The 17,565-nt window shown below is 45.1% G+C and overlaps 1 protein-coding gene and 1 long non-coding RNA gene across 2 annotated transcripts; both read left to right on the top strand.

Annotated features, from left to right (window-relative positions):
* Positions 1-3,738: 3,738 nt before the first annotated feature.
* On the top strand, positions 3,739-9,756 carry LOC136638678 (lysozyme C-1-like). The gene is made up of 4 exons (XM_066612712.1): positions 3,739-3,898; positions 5,978-6,136; positions 8,615-8,693; positions 9,690-9,756. Exons 1-4 carry the CDS (start codon positions 3,739-3,741, stop codon positions 9,754-9,756), a joined length of 465 nt encoding a protein of 154 aa, XP_066468809.1.
* A 2,610-nt stretch (positions 9,757-12,366) lies between these two features.
* On the top strand, positions 12,367-16,817 carry LOC136640598 (uncharacterized). Its single transcript, XR_010793813.1, has 4 exons — positions 12,367-12,494; positions 13,728-13,889; positions 15,072-15,153; positions 16,707-16,817. It is a non-coding gene; the product is annotated as an uncharacterized lncRNA (long non-coding RNA).
* The last annotated feature ends 748 nt before the right edge of the window (positions 16,818-17,565 follow it).

The following is a 17,565-nucleotide window of genomic DNA, read 5'->3' on the forward strand; positions in this document are numbered from 1 at the left end:
ATTTAACACTAAGCCATTTCTGTCCAACATTGCATATACGCAACACTGACCAAATGCCTACACCTGTGGGCCAGGCAGAAATGGGTTAAAGAATACATAAAGGATGGTTGAGGAGGGAAACAAAGGAAGGGCCAGGATGAGCATCTTCAAGTCAATTAACGCATGGGGCGGTTTGGCTTTTCAAATATCATCTGAGCTGGCCCAATATTGCTTTGACTTCACATTTAGCAATTTAGACGTCACCATTAGTGAATGGTTCAAGCAGCTTCCTCATGAGGAAGCCATGGTGTAGGCTATGCTGTGTCTCCAAAACTAGATGTGACAGGGCAAAACGGATGCCATTTTTGGAATCAGCACCCCAAATATACCCAGGAATTGGTGTAACTTTTAAGGAAGCAAAATGTGTGTTGGCCTGTGTTATCAAAGCGGTTTACATAGCAAAGGAATGAGAACATGGTTCTCTGTCCCCAAAGGGGTACCCAATCTAAAAATTCAAAGCAGGCCCCAGCAACAGCCCACAAGGAAGGACCTTATGCTGGGACAAATGGGGCCAGTCGCTCTCCCCTTATTCAATATCAGAGGGACATGATTAAAAGGGTGTGTTTGGCCCAGTTAGCAGGGACTAATGCTTGAGGTTCTTTATTATTATTAGCAGTATTTATATACCGCTTTTCAACGAAAAGTTCACAAAGAGGTTTACAGAGAAAAATCAAATAGCTAAATGGCTCCCTGTCCCAAAAGGGCTCACAATCTAAAAAGATGCAAATGAATACCAGTAGACAGCCACTAGAACAGACAGTGCTGGGGTGAGGTGGGCTCCAGCATAGGTTCTTTACATATGCAAAGTAGCAAAAACAGTTGCAGAATGTGTATTTCACACAAGTTTTAATTGCTTCCCAGTGTTTGAGGGAGGTCTTGGGTTCTTCCTGGTCTCTTTGGTTCCTCCTGTGTGGATCAGAAAGAGAAAGGGGTGTTCCTGGTTCCGGCTGGAGTGAGGAGAACATTGTGCTTTATTCATTCATGGACCTCAGACAGAGATAAGTTAATGTAGCTAAGAAGCTCCTGACAAAAATTTAAGTGCTTTCAGGAGAGCCACCAAAAAGCCATCATCGGATGAAGTAAAGGGACAGGTGGAAGTTTAGAAAGGGGATAACACTGGGTGAATACAAAGAAGAAAAAATAAGGTACATGTCTGCAGTTAGCTTGAGAGATTTCAGGCTAACAGGAAGGGTCCAATGGACTCCACCCACTCCACCAGTTTTCTGCATCTGGCCTAACATTCCAACTTCATTTCCTCTCCTCTCCCCCAAACCATCACAACTTCCTTTGAAAGTCCTATCCATTTTTCTCCTATTATGAGCACAGACTGAATGGCACCTCTGAATACTTACTCTTAGATTTACAGTGTTTCTCAAACTGTGGATCAGGATCCAGTTGGTGGCTCGCGAATCAATTTCAGGTGGGTCTCCACTCATTTCAATGTGTATTTATTTCTAATACATAAACCGCAGTCGCATGGTATGTGACTGCATTTGGGGAAATGTTACAGATCTGTACTTTTAATAGGTTACTATTTACAGTTGGGCCCCCATATCTGCAGATCCCATATCCACAGATTCACTTATCTGCAGATCGGGTTCACCCCCTGTGCAGGCCCCCTCCGGAGTGCCACTCTCCTTGCCTTTGGAGGGTTATCTGAGGGTCCTTCCCCAGGCCTCCTGGTTGGCAACCTTGAAAGACTATGGTATAAGCCTACAGCACCCGGTATTCCCAGGCAGTTTCCCATCCAAGTACTAACCAGACCTGACCCTGCTTAGCTTTCGAGATCAGACGAGGTCGGGCATCTGCAGGGTAACAGTTTTATAACGCATTAAGAATATCACTTCCGGTTTAATGGAGAAACCAGAAATGACTTTTATTCACTGTCGGCCTCAGTTTGAGCCCGGCAGAGGCCGCGGACATTTGTCCGCAGCTTCTGTTGGGTTCAGAGGACCCGCTGGAGGCAAGGGGAGCAGAGCTCCCCTCAGCTCTGGAGGATGGGGAGGAAGCATTTGTCCGTATCCATGGTTTCACTTAACTGCAGGGGGATCTATCATTCTAAGGCAATCTGTTGGGACCTGGTGCTAAAAAGTTTGAGAACCACTGTCCTAGAATCTTACTGTAAGGTTGACCTCTGAGGCTGATAGTACCACTCACTTTTGCTTCAGCCATGGCAAAAAAAAAAAAAAAAAAAAATCACTGGAGGGTGTGAAGATTTATTTTATTTTATTTTTATCTAAAACATTTATATACCACCTTTCTTACATTCAAGGCAGTGGACCACACACAAATAAAAACATAAGAATAAAAACCATCAGAAACAACTAAAAATGATATAAGAGCCAATTAAAATATAAACACCGCAATGACATACAAGCAATAACATAGAATAGCAGCAGAATATAAAAAGGACCCCTAGGAGCCTCCCTCCTTGAATGCCAAGTGAAATAAATGTTTTATTTTATTACATGAGGGATGGATCCACACAAGCAATCTGAGCAATACTTCAGCAGCCTTAAAGGGCCCTAATGTAGACAGCAGCCTCTCAGGGGCTTTCTGTGGCACTTACAGAGATTAAGGGCCCAATCCTATCCAATTCTCCAGCCCCAGTGCAACCACAATTCAGCCCCAAGGTAAGGGAACACATGTTCCCATATCTTAAGGATGACTCTGTGACTGCCTCCCCACTACAGGACGCAACACATGTCCCATTGGAACAACTGCACTGGCACTGGAAAACTGGATAGGATTGGGCCCTAAGGCTGCAATCCTAACCACACTTTCCTGAGAGTAAGCCTTATTGAACAAAATAGGACTTACTTCTGAGTAGACCGGGTTAGGATTGTGCCCTAAAACTGTTGGCCCCAAAGGCCTGGCCATGGGTTTGGATTTTCAGAGACTTTAGGTCACTGTCTGAGAAGTTAGAATACTATTCCCCTATGTAAAAATTGCAGTACATATTAGCATAGCCTGCCTGTTCATGTGCTAAAATGTTTTTTCCCCTTTAATTTCCAGGCCATTTTTACATGAGGGAACTTTCTAAAATAGCTTCCCCCATTTGCAGTCTATAATGGTCCAGTACAAAATGTTTATCACCTCAGCAAATAACCATATTTTGCTGGGTGCATAGATAGATCAAGCTTGACTTGTAGCTCAGGGCAGTTACTAGCCTCAGCTCCACTGAGTAACTGATGTCATAGTAGACTGTTGGCAGCAGGTTCCAGAACTTCCAGAAGCTCTAAGCAGAAGTGCGGAGGTAGAAACCCCATCATAGGTGGCTCTTTGCAAAGCTCAACTTTTGCCTTGTGAGTCCTGATGACCTGACCAACCTGCTGGTATATCACCTCCTGATCACAGGTGAACTCAGTAGGGTGCTCAGGATTCCTACGTGAGACTCCTGATTTCACAACAGTACTCAGTCCCCCTCTACTAACCAGCCCATAGACACAGTGCCCCTGTGGAATTAATTTCATATGGAATTGGCTTTTAAGTTTCTGCTATTTTACATTGACATGTGTACATAAGTTGCTGAGGGTAATCAAGGTGCTTTCAACTATTCTCCTTAAAGTGTTACATGTTTGTGCCCCTTGGGGAGCTGGTGTATCTATTTCTCTGGTTCTTCCTAGACGTCACACTTAGAAGCCACAAACTGGCTCAAAGTTAACCTTCAGCTCCTTGCCATGTGATGGAACTACAGAGATGATGATGAAGACGACTTTCATACCAAAGACCCTCCTCCTTGCCTGCTTTGTGGCCAATTTAGTCACCATCCAAGCCCGAATCTTTGGTCGCTGCGAGTTGGCCCGTATGCTAAATGATAACGGGCTGGATGGATACCAAGGCTACAGCCTAGCTAACTGTGAGTATAACGTCTCGACAGAGGGCAGTCTTTGTTTCTAAACTCTGAATTTATGTGTGTGGGAAGTTGGACAATACCTTGCCTCTGGGTATTTTCTGTTCAGCTGTTATCCTTTAAGCATTATTTCCTTGTCCCTGCACCCAAAACAAGGTGACAGTTTATTTGCTCTAGATTCTGCCCCCAGAGTCACACTTACAAATACTTCTCCAGAGCATCCCATTAGCTCAAGACTCCCCCAGAACGAATGTCTCAACTTCTCTTTCTGGCTCTAAGCTGCCACTGCCATGAAACAAAGGGAGGTGGTAATCTCCAGTGACAGAAATTGGATCCCAGAGAGTTGAAAACTGATTGCAAGATCAATTAAAAATGATGAATGCTGTGCCAGAGCAGCCTTTCAAGAAAAGTAGGAGAACTGCCTGGTGAATCATTTCTCATGCTACTTAATGGGGAAGGGATGCCATTTTGAGGTTCTTCAGGCACCAATTTATTTTGGGATGGTTGGCAACCTTCAGTCTCGAAAGACTATGATATAAGCCTATAGCACCTGGTATTCCCAGGCAGTCTCCCATCCAAGTACTAACCAAGTCTGACCCTGCTTAGCTTCCGAGATCAGGCAAGATCAGGCATGTGCAGGGTAACAGTGAATGGGCCAGTCAGAAGAGTATGCAGCATTTCCCCCTCCCCATGCATGCTACTAGCCACAGCAACAGCCCAATCCTAACTAACTCCCCACATGGTGATGCAACAGCCAGGGGAGTTTTGGCCTGTGGAGATGTCCTCAGGGTCCGGGGACCCTTGTTCAGGGTAAGCCCCAGCAGCCATTATGAGTCAACTAGACCTGTGCCAGCTCAATAGCTGGCACAAGTCTGTACTGAGCCATGCAGGCAATTGGGCCTGGGAAGGGGGTTAGGATTTGGTTGGTGCTGCCGCCACTGATCTGCCCTCTTCCCTGCACCTGTCCCACCCACCCCTCCCCTATTCTGGAACAATGAGGAATGAATATTGTGTCCAATCCTATGTTTTCAGCATCAAAAAACCAAAGGGCATGTTATCATGCCTATCCAATAGGCTGTACTTAATCAGAAGGCACAGATAGTTAAGCAAATGCTTTATTTCCATGTTTCATACATGAGGGTAGAATGCAGTTCCATATACGTTTAAAAAGCTTTAAACTTTAGTAAGCATTTACACCCACCATCAGGAATCAGTTGAGGATCAGAAAACCTTTAAAAGAAGTGTGAAGACACCTCCAAATTCATTCATGAACCAAAAAGTATTGAAATCGTACAATAAGGTGCCTGCTTTAACTTCCGCACCATGGAAGCAGTTCAAGTCACAGCTTGCTTCAACTTTGCTTCCTTGCATGTACAGCACACATTTCCTTGGCTATTTAGCCCCTATCATTTTTTTTGCAGGCTGGGGGAACTAACAGCCCAATCCTAATGCATGTCTACTCAGAAGTAAGTCCCATTAGAGTTAATGGAGCTTACTCCCAGGAAAGTGTGGATAGGATTGGGCTGTAAGGGCCCAATCCTATCCAACTTTCCAGCACCAGTGAAGCTGCCATGCAGCCCCAAGGTAAGGGAACAAATGTGACTCTGTGACTGCCTCCCCACCACAAGATGCAGTGTACACCCCATTGGCACAGCAGCACCAGCACTGGAAAATTGGATAGGATTGGGCCCTAAGTGAGTCAAGCCACAGATTGTAAGACAAGTTAAGATAAAGCAACTCTTCACCACCACCACTGCTACACACACACACACACTCTCTCTCTCTCTCCTTTTCCATGTATCTCTATGGAACCAGCGTTTGAACTAGAGCAGGCTTTTGAAAAAAAAAATGTAAAGGGTAAATGTTGGAGATGACTGGATCACTAACTAGTGACTAATCACTTGTTCTCATTTATGGGGTTGCTTCAGAGGGTTGTCCTACTGGGGCAAGTGCAGGGGCCCAGAGCCCTCCGAAAACACTTCACTGGGCTGCAAAGCCTCTTCCAACCATCACTTTTGGGAACGAATGAGCTAAAACTGCAGAGCGGGCATTGGAGACTGAGGCCTGTATCTTCTCTCCCTGCAGGGGTCTGCTTGGCATTCTTTACGAGTGGTTTTGACACGAAGGCTGTGGAGAACAACAATGATGGCAGCAAAAGCTTTGGCATTTTTCAAATCAACAGTGATTGGTGGTGTCAAGATACCGGTTACCCTTCGGAGAACCTGTGCTACGTCTCTTGCAATGGTGAGTCCTTTCTCACCCATCACCACTAGAGGGTGCTGTGCCATAAGCAACAGGAAAATGGATTTGATGCAGCAGGGAGCCATGCCCCCACAAATGGAGCATCCTAAATACATAACCTGGCCCAATAAGGTTTTATTTATAGATAGTATGTGGGTGGTGCAAAATATTTAGAAAATGTGGGGGGAGGGCTTTGATACTTCATTATTATTTCAATCCCAATCACTATATGCCAATGTATACTTGACGATGGCTTGGAAGTTTAACTCAAATTGTGATGTTTCTTCTCCACTCATATAACATGCTTGTGTCGTTAAACCCTTTGATTATGCCTGATATAATGTCTTCCCATTTCACTGGATTTGTCTTGGGAGCCGGTGCCCTCCTAACTTTGAAAGGAGTAAGGACTATAATGAATTTGCATTTTATCTGGAACACAGATGGTGAACTTTTTTGAGATCGTGTGCTCAAGCTGGCAGTACAGTAATCTAAAAAATTCTTTCACATGCCCATGGTCATTTGGAGCAGCAGATTATTATTTATTATTATATTTGTATTTTACAAATTAAGGCTGTAATCCTATGGACACTTACCTGGGAGTAAGTTCCCCTGAACTCAGTGGAACTTACTTCAGAGTAGACATACATACCTACATAGGCTTGTGCTTTAAGGGAGATTTTGTTCATCATTAAAGCTACTTTGGGTATGCATCGTTTATATTATTCTCAAATTGGACCGTTTATATCCTAGAAAAGGTCATCCTGGACAGATGCTCTTTTTCAAAACCTCCAGTTTTAAACCATTTTAAACCCTGTTTTAAAATGAATAAAAAACAACCTTCCCCCCCTCTCCACTTCAATTTCAGAAGGTTGGCACTTTTTAAAAAATGGTTCTGCTGCTGTGATTAGAAGCCTGACACACAGAAAATTAAAAAGAAGCCTTTTCTCACTACTTAATAATAACTAATAATAACTTTATTTATACCCCGCCCTTCTCCCCAAAGGGACCCAAAGCGGCTTACTTGTGACATGAATTACCTAAGTATTTGTTTTTGGTATCAAACTATTATAAAAACACTGGAATGCAGCATTCATGTAAAGCTGGCACCAAACTCAGACAGTTACAGGTGGGAGAGGCCAGACAGCCTAGTGGTGAGAGTGACTTGCAACTGGGAGACCTGGGTTCTTTCTTTCTCAGCAGTGGAAAGGCTATCCAATTCGGGTGGGAAATTTTTTGTTAGTACTTTGCCTGAGGAGTACCTAGGGAGCAGACTGTTTGGGAATCAGGAAAAAACATACAGGAAGAATCAGGAGCAGCCTGGAGAGGAAGCAGTTGCTGCTGGAGCTGACAATGGGTGTGGGGGGTGGAGGAGGAGAATAAACAGATTGGTGGTCAAAAAGATAGTTCTCCTGGGCTGCGTTTGAGCTAATAGCAGAGACAGATTAACTGGCACTGTTGGAGCCTAGGAGGGAGGACCTAGGGAGAGTCAAGGGGTGGCACTGCATGCCGTGTGTCAACAGAATTTGTTCACATACCACATACCATGTGGCGTCCATAGATTCGCCACTCCTGATCCAGAACCTTCAGCTAATCAGGCTGGCAAAAACAGTTATTTATTGTGTTATTTCCATTTAAACCTGATTTCTTCAGCAGGTGCAGCTTTTATGCCTGCCCTGCCCGCAGCTGCACCTCTCAAAATATTCTCTTCTATGGAATTGCTATAGGGACATGAATCCTTTCTTCCTTTGCATGTGATCACTTTAGGGCAGGTGATGGAAAGTGTGAAAGCGAATCTCTAGGGGTGGATTTTAGAGTTGTTGCTTCTTACTTTGGACACCAAAACTGCCACTTCCACTGAACTGGCTGTTCCTCTAATGTTCATTGGAAGGTAATGAGGGTTTTCTATCACAGGAGTTCAGGGATAGAATGACAGAGAATCAGAGCCAAAGGTGGTCTTCATTTTAATAGTGAACACTCAGCCCACCAATTCATCTAGTCCTCTCTTACTTCTATGCAGTAGAGAAAGCAGCCGTGGCTCCTCCTGCCCATTTACGTCTATGGCAAACACATCTCCAGATCACACCAACACAGCCAATGGATGTGGAGTAGACAAGAGCCAGAAGTGGAGCTGGGGGGGGGGCACAGCGCGTTAGCCATGTCATGCTCTACAACGCACTGTGTAAGTGGCCCCTCCCCGTCGGCATTGGAACCAATGGGGCAGCGACAGCAACATACCATCACTGCCCTAAATGGCTCTGATGTGTTGCAGAGCATGTCCTACTTACCATGCTACCCCACCCAGCTCTGCTTCTGACAAGAGCAGCAGGGAGTGAACAGTGGGAAGAGCTGTACAATGGAGAACTATGTCTAGAGCCAGAAGGGGTCTGGGGTTAGTCTAAATAACCTTTTCATTCAGTCCAGCTTTGTGGTATGAAGGAGCAGCTATACCCACATCTCATCGCTTCTCATTTTTCCTTTTAGATTTGCTGAATTCTGAAATTAAAGACGACATCCATTGTGTCAAAAGGATTGTGGAAGATCCCCAAGGCCTGGAGGCATGGTATGAGAAATATCCTACACTGGTCACCCCAGATGAATGGCCTTCTGGGACTAACTCACAGATACCTCATGCCACACCCCTATAGTTGGTCCATAAGATTATTCTGCATTGACTAACTCTTGCTCCAAGTAGATTATTATGTCCTAGTCAGGTGTGCACTTAATTGTGCAACTTGACTGTATGGGGGGCATTTTAGAGTTAAATAACAAGTGGGGGGGCATGAAATGGGGGGGTGAGGTAATTTGCACCAGTGCAGTTTGAGCCCCCTGCCTATTTTTACATGTAAAAAAGTTTCTATTGGCTTTCAGTTGAAGCTTTTCTTCATTTAAAAAATAGCATGAGAAGGGAGTGCAGTTGGGCACACAACTAAAGCCAACCTCTGCATCCCTATTCACACTCTTATTTCAGTGTCCTGGCAGGGTCAAGAAAGGAGCAGCAGTCAGAGATAATTCCTCCCTCTTTTCTCAGCTGTCCAGAAGATAACTCTATCCCCTAGGAATTACAGTCTAAATATTACAGGTTATTTTGCATTTGGCAAACACAACTTGTTATGCAGGAGCGAGAAGTTACATGTGGCAAAAATTTCCAGCTTGTGCAACTATTATAGGATCCTTTTCTCTCTTTTGCATCTGGTCATCCTTTGCATCTAGGGAACATCACTTAGCTCCAGACTAAATGGCACAAGGGACTAAATAGCACGGCTCATGAATTAAATGGGGAAAGTAAATCTGGCACAATCCAAATCCATTAAAATTAATTGGCATTGTAACAGACTTCAGTTGAATGTAGAGAGCACCCAAGGCAAAGTTGAATGCATTAAATCCCATTGATTTTACTAGGTCCACTTTACACATACACAATTCTAAGCAAAGGTTATATCCCAAGTGCTTGCTATTTAACTGGTCTTCGATTCAAGAACATTCTATAATCCTTGTGGCATGCACCATTGTTTTCAGAATATTAATTGTAGCAACCCATTTCCTCCTCTTCCTGCAGGGATGAGTGGACAACACACTGCAAAAATCAAAGCCTGAACCAATGGGTGAATGGATGCAAGCTTTGAAGAAGCAACTGGCTACTGTCCACCTGCCTTCAGCAACAGGGCTAGGTGCCTGCATGCTTCTATGATGTGGCACTCTTCAAGTGGTTGAATTAAAAGAAAAATCTCTTCTGCCTTTTGGTTCTTTCAGTTATCAGGGGAAATGCCACAGACTGAAAGAGGGTGCAGCTTATTCTGGCTTCTCTCCACACTGTTGTGCTCACTTTGAGCCCAACAGTCTCTGTCTCTGTCTGTACTGCACAGACAGAGACAAACAAGACAGACTGTACTGTACTCTGTCTGTACTGCAGTCTGGGAAATGAGAAGCAGTCCACTTTGAGCAGGATGCTTGTGGGTGCAGGGTTCTTCCTAAGCTTGCTGACTGCAAAAACGTTCAGTCTGTTCTAATTGGGCACCTTTAACTGCTGCTTGATATTCAGCAAGCACTATATGGAAATAATAAACCTCACCTATGAACTGATGCTCATCCAGCTGCTGTTAAAGACACAGCTGCAGGGATCAGTTCAAAAGTTGGCAACCCTAATATTACTTCCCCATGCTCTGTTCCAATTCTTCCTTTGGGAAAGTACTGGGTACTCAGTGTCCATGTCCTTTCAGGATCAGATCCCTGCAACTACAGGTGACCTGAAGCAGAGGAAGTGGGCAGGGTCATCAGTCTTTATCCCAGACAGGGACCCAAAGCCAGCACAGTTTCCACAGTGGAGGACAGGACAGTGCTGAGCAGGACATCAGAAGAGCTCCACTGGATCAAGACAAAAGCCCATCTAGTCCAGCTTCCTGTATCTCACAATGGCCCACCAAATGCCTCAGGGGAACAGCAGTGGAACTACCATAGACTGAGATGGGGCAAAAGCCCCAGGTGCTGGCTGCTGGGACCCCGTGGAAGCCTCTCTGAGGCTCCTGATAGAGGTGGAAGCTGTGCTTCTGGTTTCCCAGAAGCACAGTTTAAAGCATCGGGGAACCTCATAGAGGTTTTCCCAACACAGGTGGAGGTTCTGCGAGGCTCCATGAACCTCAAGTGAGTGGGGGGGGGGCAACAGCCCATGGGGTGCCATCGCGAACCTTTGCCCAGGGCGTGGGACTGGGGAGCTCTGCTGCTGCAGGGGAGCACACAAGACACCTGCATCCTTGCACCCGTTCAGAGATAGCCAACTTTTAGGAGGCTGCACGTACCTATCATGGCGCAACCTGTGATGGACTTTTCTTCCATAAATCTGTCCAGTCCCCTCTTAAAGGCATCTAGGCTGCATGTCATTGCCACATCTCGTGGCAATGGGTTCCACAGATTAATTATACACTGGGTGGAAAAATATTTTCTTTGGTCTGTTCTAACTCTCCTGACACTCACTGGCTGAAGATAAGAACAGGACAGGAAGCAGGTTTGGGAGGGGGGCAGGCAGACCATTCCATAGACCCCACAAGCATAGATTCAGTTTGGTCAACTGAAGCAGAGGCTCTCAAAGGAGCAGAGGCTGGCCATGGGCTGGACAGAGCTAGCTGCAGGCTGCATCTGGCCCCCGGGCCAGGATTCGGAGACCCCTGGATTGAACAATCAGGAATCAGTGGGCATCACGTTTAGCTGTTTGCTCTGGGTTCTAAACTGGTAGATGAGATCAGGTGGTGAAAGTCGGGAGGTGATCATATTAGAGTCCCTTGGGCTAGCTAGGCACTGGGAGTTCCAGAGCTTTACTGAGGTCGAGTCAAAGAACAACAGAATTCAGAATGGTCTCCACGCTCCTCAGCAGCAGCAGCTCCCTGTCCAGGCGGCAACAGCTAATTTGGTCACTAGACAAAAGAAACCCCGCTTCACATTTAATACACAGTCATAACAGTCAAAATACACCGCTGCTCTGACTGCATCTCACTGCAGGAGCAGACCTGCCCTCTTTCTGCCCTGGAGCAGGTTTGTGACATGCCACCCCCCTCCAGCACACTGTCCCCCCCTCCCTAGGATACTCGCCAAGGCTCACAATGTTCCACAGCGGTTCCACAAGCCTTCTGACACTTCTCCTGCTGTTTGAAACAATGGTTGGCAACCTTCAGTCTGGAAAGACTATGGTATAAGCCTACAGCACCCGGTATTCTGGTTTGTTGACAAAACCAGAAATTGTTTAAAAGAATGGGGGAAGCCTGACAAGGTGGCAGGTGGCGTGGGGCGATGGGCGGAGGTAGCAGCGGTGGGGCACAGCAAGTGCGTGGCAAGCACGGCACCTGGGGCCCTGCCTCAGGTCTGCCAGAGTCTCACAGGAAGAGAACTGTGCAGTTTGGGGAAGGGGTCATATTTTATGCTGAACAACCTAACACAAGTTGACCATCACAGACTACAGTCCATGACCACTTCTGTTGCAATAAATGAGTTAACCTTTAAGCTATCACAAGACTCTTTTGTGCTTTTCCTGCTACAGACTAAGCCGGCTGCTGCCTCTCTAGTACTTGTTTTGGATGACACACATTTCAACAGCTAGGCAAGGGCGGTGTTAACTTCCTGAAGTATCTCACATGTTGACCTTTGCTGTTTCCTGAAGGTGTGCCAGAAGAACATGTATAAAAGCATGCATGAGGTCCCATCTTCCACATTGGCCTCCCTGCCTGTGCTGCAAAGATGAAGGTCCTTTTGCTGCTTCCCATCCTTGCCTGTGTCCTTACTGTAGGACAAGGCAAGACCTATGAGCGCTGTCAGGTGGCTCGGGATTTTAAGAAACTGGGATTAGATGGCTTCAATGGCTACAGTCTGGACAACTGTGAGTCCTGGCAGGGATTTTATTGTCTAGGCAAGCACTATGAAAATGGCAGGCATTTTTTGGAAGGGGGCAGGATTGTGTGTTACATTTGGGTGATTTGGTCTTTTGTGTCCACCCAATCATGTGTTTAGTCATAGGAGTAATTATGGGGGAAGAGAGCCTCCAACCATATTTCTACTGACAAATTTCATTTTGTGGTTTGTTTGTTTGCTTTTATTTTCATGATGCACAGAGGTTTTGGAAAGTGGTGACCATGGAGCACAGGGTATGTCTTGAACTGATGCCTGATCTATAGAGGGGGGAAAGGTGCAGAAAAGTACAGTAAAATTGAAATGAGGGTGCATATTGTCCTTCTTCTGTTACCACACCTCTCAAACAAGGATGACACAGTAGTGCTGGCAGCAGTCCACACACAAGGTCCACATGCTGCCATACCATTGTGCTCAAGACAGGCAGGTTTTTTGTCTTAAGAGATGCAATTATTTCAGTGCAGGGAAAATACCGGGAACATCAAGAGATGGCTGATGATGTTGTGTGAACTCCTTGCAAAGAGTGAGTGAATAAGATGTGGTAATTTTTAGATGAAACACCTGCCTAGAAGTGCCCTTAGATGGCTTTAAAAGGAGATCAAACAAATTCTTGGAGGGGGGAATAGGTCTACCAATGGCTACCAGCCATGGGACATGGGACCTTCCATATTTACGTGCAGCTGAATAATAGTTTTTGGTGGGCAATGCTGGAAGTGGGCTGTTGTCTCTGAATTCTGTTTGTGAGCTTCCAAGAGGTATCTGGTTGGCTGGTGTGGGACACTTTGCTAAACAGACCTTCATTGGATCCAGAAGACCTCTTCTTGTGTTCTTATGAATGAATGGGAATGAAGAATGATCTGTGTCTGCATGTGGAGAGGTGACTTAGTGGTGGGGCTGCACAGTTGGGTGGATGCCGTGTGTATATGTGTGGCAAAGAGTGACTTCTTGAAGATGGAATTGATGAGGGGTGTTGTGCAAAGTCGAAAGGACATTTTGGCACTTACATGAAACCTGGTTAGTCTTAACTTTCAAGTTTATTCTTTGAATTATTCCCTATTTTATCAGCATGACAGCCCTGATGGTTCCTGAGCCCTCCTACCGTGTTACAGAATGTAGCAGTGCTATACACAAGGACACCTCTTTCCACTGTGCCCACCCCCAGTATGTCTGTACTTACTTCCAACCTTTTTTCTCCCTACTTCAGGGGTCTGCATAGCAAACCATGAGAGCCACTACAACACAGATGCCAAGCACTATAACAACTATGATGGCAGCACAGACTTTGGAATCTTGCAGATCAACAGCCGCTACTGGTGCAAGTATGGCAATCAACCAAGTTCCAATGGTTGCGGAATTCAGTGCACTGGTGAGCAACATTATCTCGCTGCTTGTGCAACACATCGGTGCTTTTCAGGAGGGATAAGCTGACATGTTTGCAGCTGGTTTTTGCTGGTGCACAAGCCATGCTTGACAGAACCAGCAGCCAAAGAGTCATGAGCAGAAAACCATCCTGATCTGCCTACTCATGAGTAAATCTGCTTTCTGGCCTCCTGCTTGAAAGAGAGGTCTTCCCAGCTGGAAGATCTGCTGCATCCACTGCAGGGCTCCATTTCAGGCAGGAGACCAGAGTATAGCCAGCAGGTCTAAAGTTTCCCATGATGCCTATTCTTCAGACGAAACACCTTTTCTTGACTCCTGGATGGGCCACAACTGAGAACGTATTTGCATTCTTACGCAGTGGCAGGGGCATCTCTCCACCTGGTTCAGTTAGTTCCACTGAGCCACTCCAGCAATAGACATATTTTGGAATCCAACTGATAGGACTAACAATATGGTTCTTGCCAGGGTGACCAGACACAATGCAGGGCAGAGTGCCTGTACCTTTAACCAGTGTGGGGGGGAGGGGAGGGGATTTTGGCAGGTGTAGCTTTTTAAACCCTTCCATGTTAAGCTGCACCTGCCAAAATTCCCTCTTCTCAACAATGGCTAAAGGTATAAGCACTCTGTCCTCCATTGTATCTGGTCACCCTGGGTTCTTTCCCATGCAAATGTTGCCATTCCTGGGGAAATCCAACTCTTGCTTTCTTTAGGCCAGAGACAGTTTCTAGCATTAGTTGTACTTCAGAAGTTACATTTCATTGGCTTGAGACTGATGTGGGGAATATCCCATTTTCTATTCTCCAGATAGAGAACATGCCATTTTTTGTAGTTGCACAGTGCAAGTTCTAGAGTGGTGGAAGATCTAGAGCAACTCACTGTTTCCTGGGAGTATTCCACTGTTTCATATATGCAGAAATGCAAGTGTTTCCCACACCATCACTGCTTTTCTATGCTGAGGGAAGTTATACTGTTTTTTTTCCCCCTGGTCTCCAGCTTTTCAAATCATAGGAGCCATGCCAAAATAAAAATAGTGGCAACCACTGGTGGGTCAGATGACTGAATACAGGGACTGTCCACCTTTGAATCATCCTTATCCTGAAACCAATTGAGTCCTACCATATGCCAGGAGGGAAGCATCACATTCATATTCAATGTCCTCTTCCTACAGAATTGCTGACAGATGACCTTGCTCCAAGCGTGGCTTGCGCTAAGATTGTGGTGAAGGAGTCACGGAATGGACTGGGTGCCTGGTAAGTGGGCATCAGCTGTAGGGGAAGGGAAGACGGGTCAGAGGCTCTTATTGGCATTCCACACAGCAGGTGAAGGATTGCAGAACACCATTCACAGTCACTGTCAGCAACCCAAGGCAAGAACAAGACTGCACATAGAAAATGTAAAATTGCACACAACTGTGTGTCAGGACTGACTCGTGTGCCATCAGCAAACTGCTTGTGTGCCATAAAATAAATTAATTCAATAGTTAAGGTCCCCTGTAAGTCCAAGGCATCTACCCATAGAGGAGGCTGCCATTGTGCTTTTGCATATGTTACTTTTCTGGGCTTGCTTCCTTCTAGACCAAAACAGACCCAGATCGGTGACTCAGGCAGAAGCACAAGGAATAGGTGGCTAATTTTTGATCTTACTCTTAGGTCCAAACTGTAGGGCTATCACATGATGGAGGTTATAGCCCTAGATCACATGGTTGAGGTGATAGTCCTGCCTGTTTAATTTTTTCAAATGTAAATAGTTACTGTGCAGGATCTCCATTCGGATCACAACCATCACCACAAAAGCCTCTGTCGGGCGCCCTTCATGGCTGTTATTTGCTAAGAGAATAAAAAAGCTTTTTCTCCTTTGCAAGTAGCAGCTGAGAGGGAGCAATCTAGATCAGTAAGGGCCACAGCAGGGGTATTGTTAAAGATCTCTTTCCGTGATCCTGAAGTGAGTTTATCACAGAAGTCAGATTCAACCAGGGAAGTCTTGACTCACAGCTCACTCACTCAACCACTACAGTACACTTGACTGTCAAAGCCAAATGATTGCAGCAACCCTAAATGTGAAGTACATCAAACCATACTTATAGGGAGAGAGAGCAAAAGAAAAATGATTTTGAAGGCTATTGCTTGCTGTGACAATACAAAATTTTGTTTTCTGATTTTGGCCTATCCTTTCTAACAGACTGTTTTTTATGTGTGGGGAGCCCAGCACAATTATTTTGACTATGTTTTAAAAATGAAATAAAACTTACAGAAGTGAAATCAAATAAATCAGTAGCCATTACCCCTGCTAACTGGGTAAGAGGCACCCTTTCAAGTGGGTGCTCCTCTTTTTAGCAGGGGGAGAGTAAACTGGCCCACCTCACGCCAGCAGTGTCTTTTCTAGTGGCTGTCTGCTGGTGTTCTTTTGCATCTTTTTAGATTGTGAGCCCTTTTGGGACAGGGAGCCATTAGTTATTTGATTTTTCTTTGTAAACCGCTTTGTGGACTTTTAGTTGAAAAGCGGTATATAAATACTGTTAATAATAATATAATTTGGTGATGCAATCAGGGCTACTTTCAATGGGTACAAGCAAACAATAAATAAGGTTTCCCATCTTAACACACCCATGAAACTATTTTACATTAACACACCCATGAAACTGTTTTAGATCAACACACCCACGAAACTGTTTTGCAACTCATTTTGCAAATTGTCTATAATCTATTTTAGGTTATGAAGCTTCACACAGATAAGTGGAGATATGTCAGATCGTGATCAGATATGTGCACATGAGGATGTTCTTATCTGTTCTCTTTTCCTGTAGGGTGACATGGAGGGAATATTGTGAAGGCAAGGACCTGTCTAAATACGTTGAAGGATGTGGCGTGTAGAGGAACAGCATTCCCTGGAGTTCTGGGCAGGGATCCTAGAAACTTCCCCCTTAGTTCCTGTCTGGCGAACAACTCTACACACAGGCCTCCAAATAAATGCATCAAAAAAACTGTGGTGTCTAGTGTTTCTGTTGTCTAGTATGTTCCTTGAAGCATCTGGTGGGCCGCTGTGAGATACAGGAAGCTGGACTAGATGGGCCTTTGGCCTGATCTAGCAGGGATCTTCTTAGGTGTGTTCTCTTTCACAGCCTCATTTCTGCATGTATACTTTTCTTGGAAGAGGGAGCATACCGTTTTTCCCAAAACCAAAGCATTGAAAAAGCCAGCTGGCACATTTCTTGTAACATGTAACTTGGCCCTCAAATTATGACCTGCAGAGGTACCTGCTTCTTAGGGTGCCTGCTGCAGCAGCTAGAAAACAGGAAGGTACAGGAAGTGTGAAACCAATTAGTGCAGAAACCATTTGGATGAACTATGCCAAACTCCATCTCAGATTCACTGGGCAACAATGGACTGGAGGCAACCTCTCCTCTGTGAAGTGCAGACTGCAGTGATTGTGTCTGTCAACTGTTGAGCAAGAGAGGGTTATGTCTCCAGTTACGGATTGTGATTATTGTGGGTTTCAGAGGGGAAAAAATGTTTAAAAGGAACGAAACTGCCACACTGATGCTTTAGGACATAAATTTCATTCACAAGACAAAAAATATTTTGAGTATCCCCCCAAATCAGATTTACAACATGAAACTGGAATTCAAATTTAAAATTCAAATACTGGAACTTGAGGCAAATCAC

This window comes from Tiliqua scincoides, chromosome 2, assembly GCF_035046505.1.
Source record: "Tiliqua scincoides isolate rTilSci1 chromosome 2, rTilSci1.hap2, whole genome shotgun sequence".
Taxonomy (NCBI): Eukaryota; Metazoa; Chordata; class Lepidosauria; order Squamata; family Scincidae; genus Tiliqua; species Tiliqua scincoides.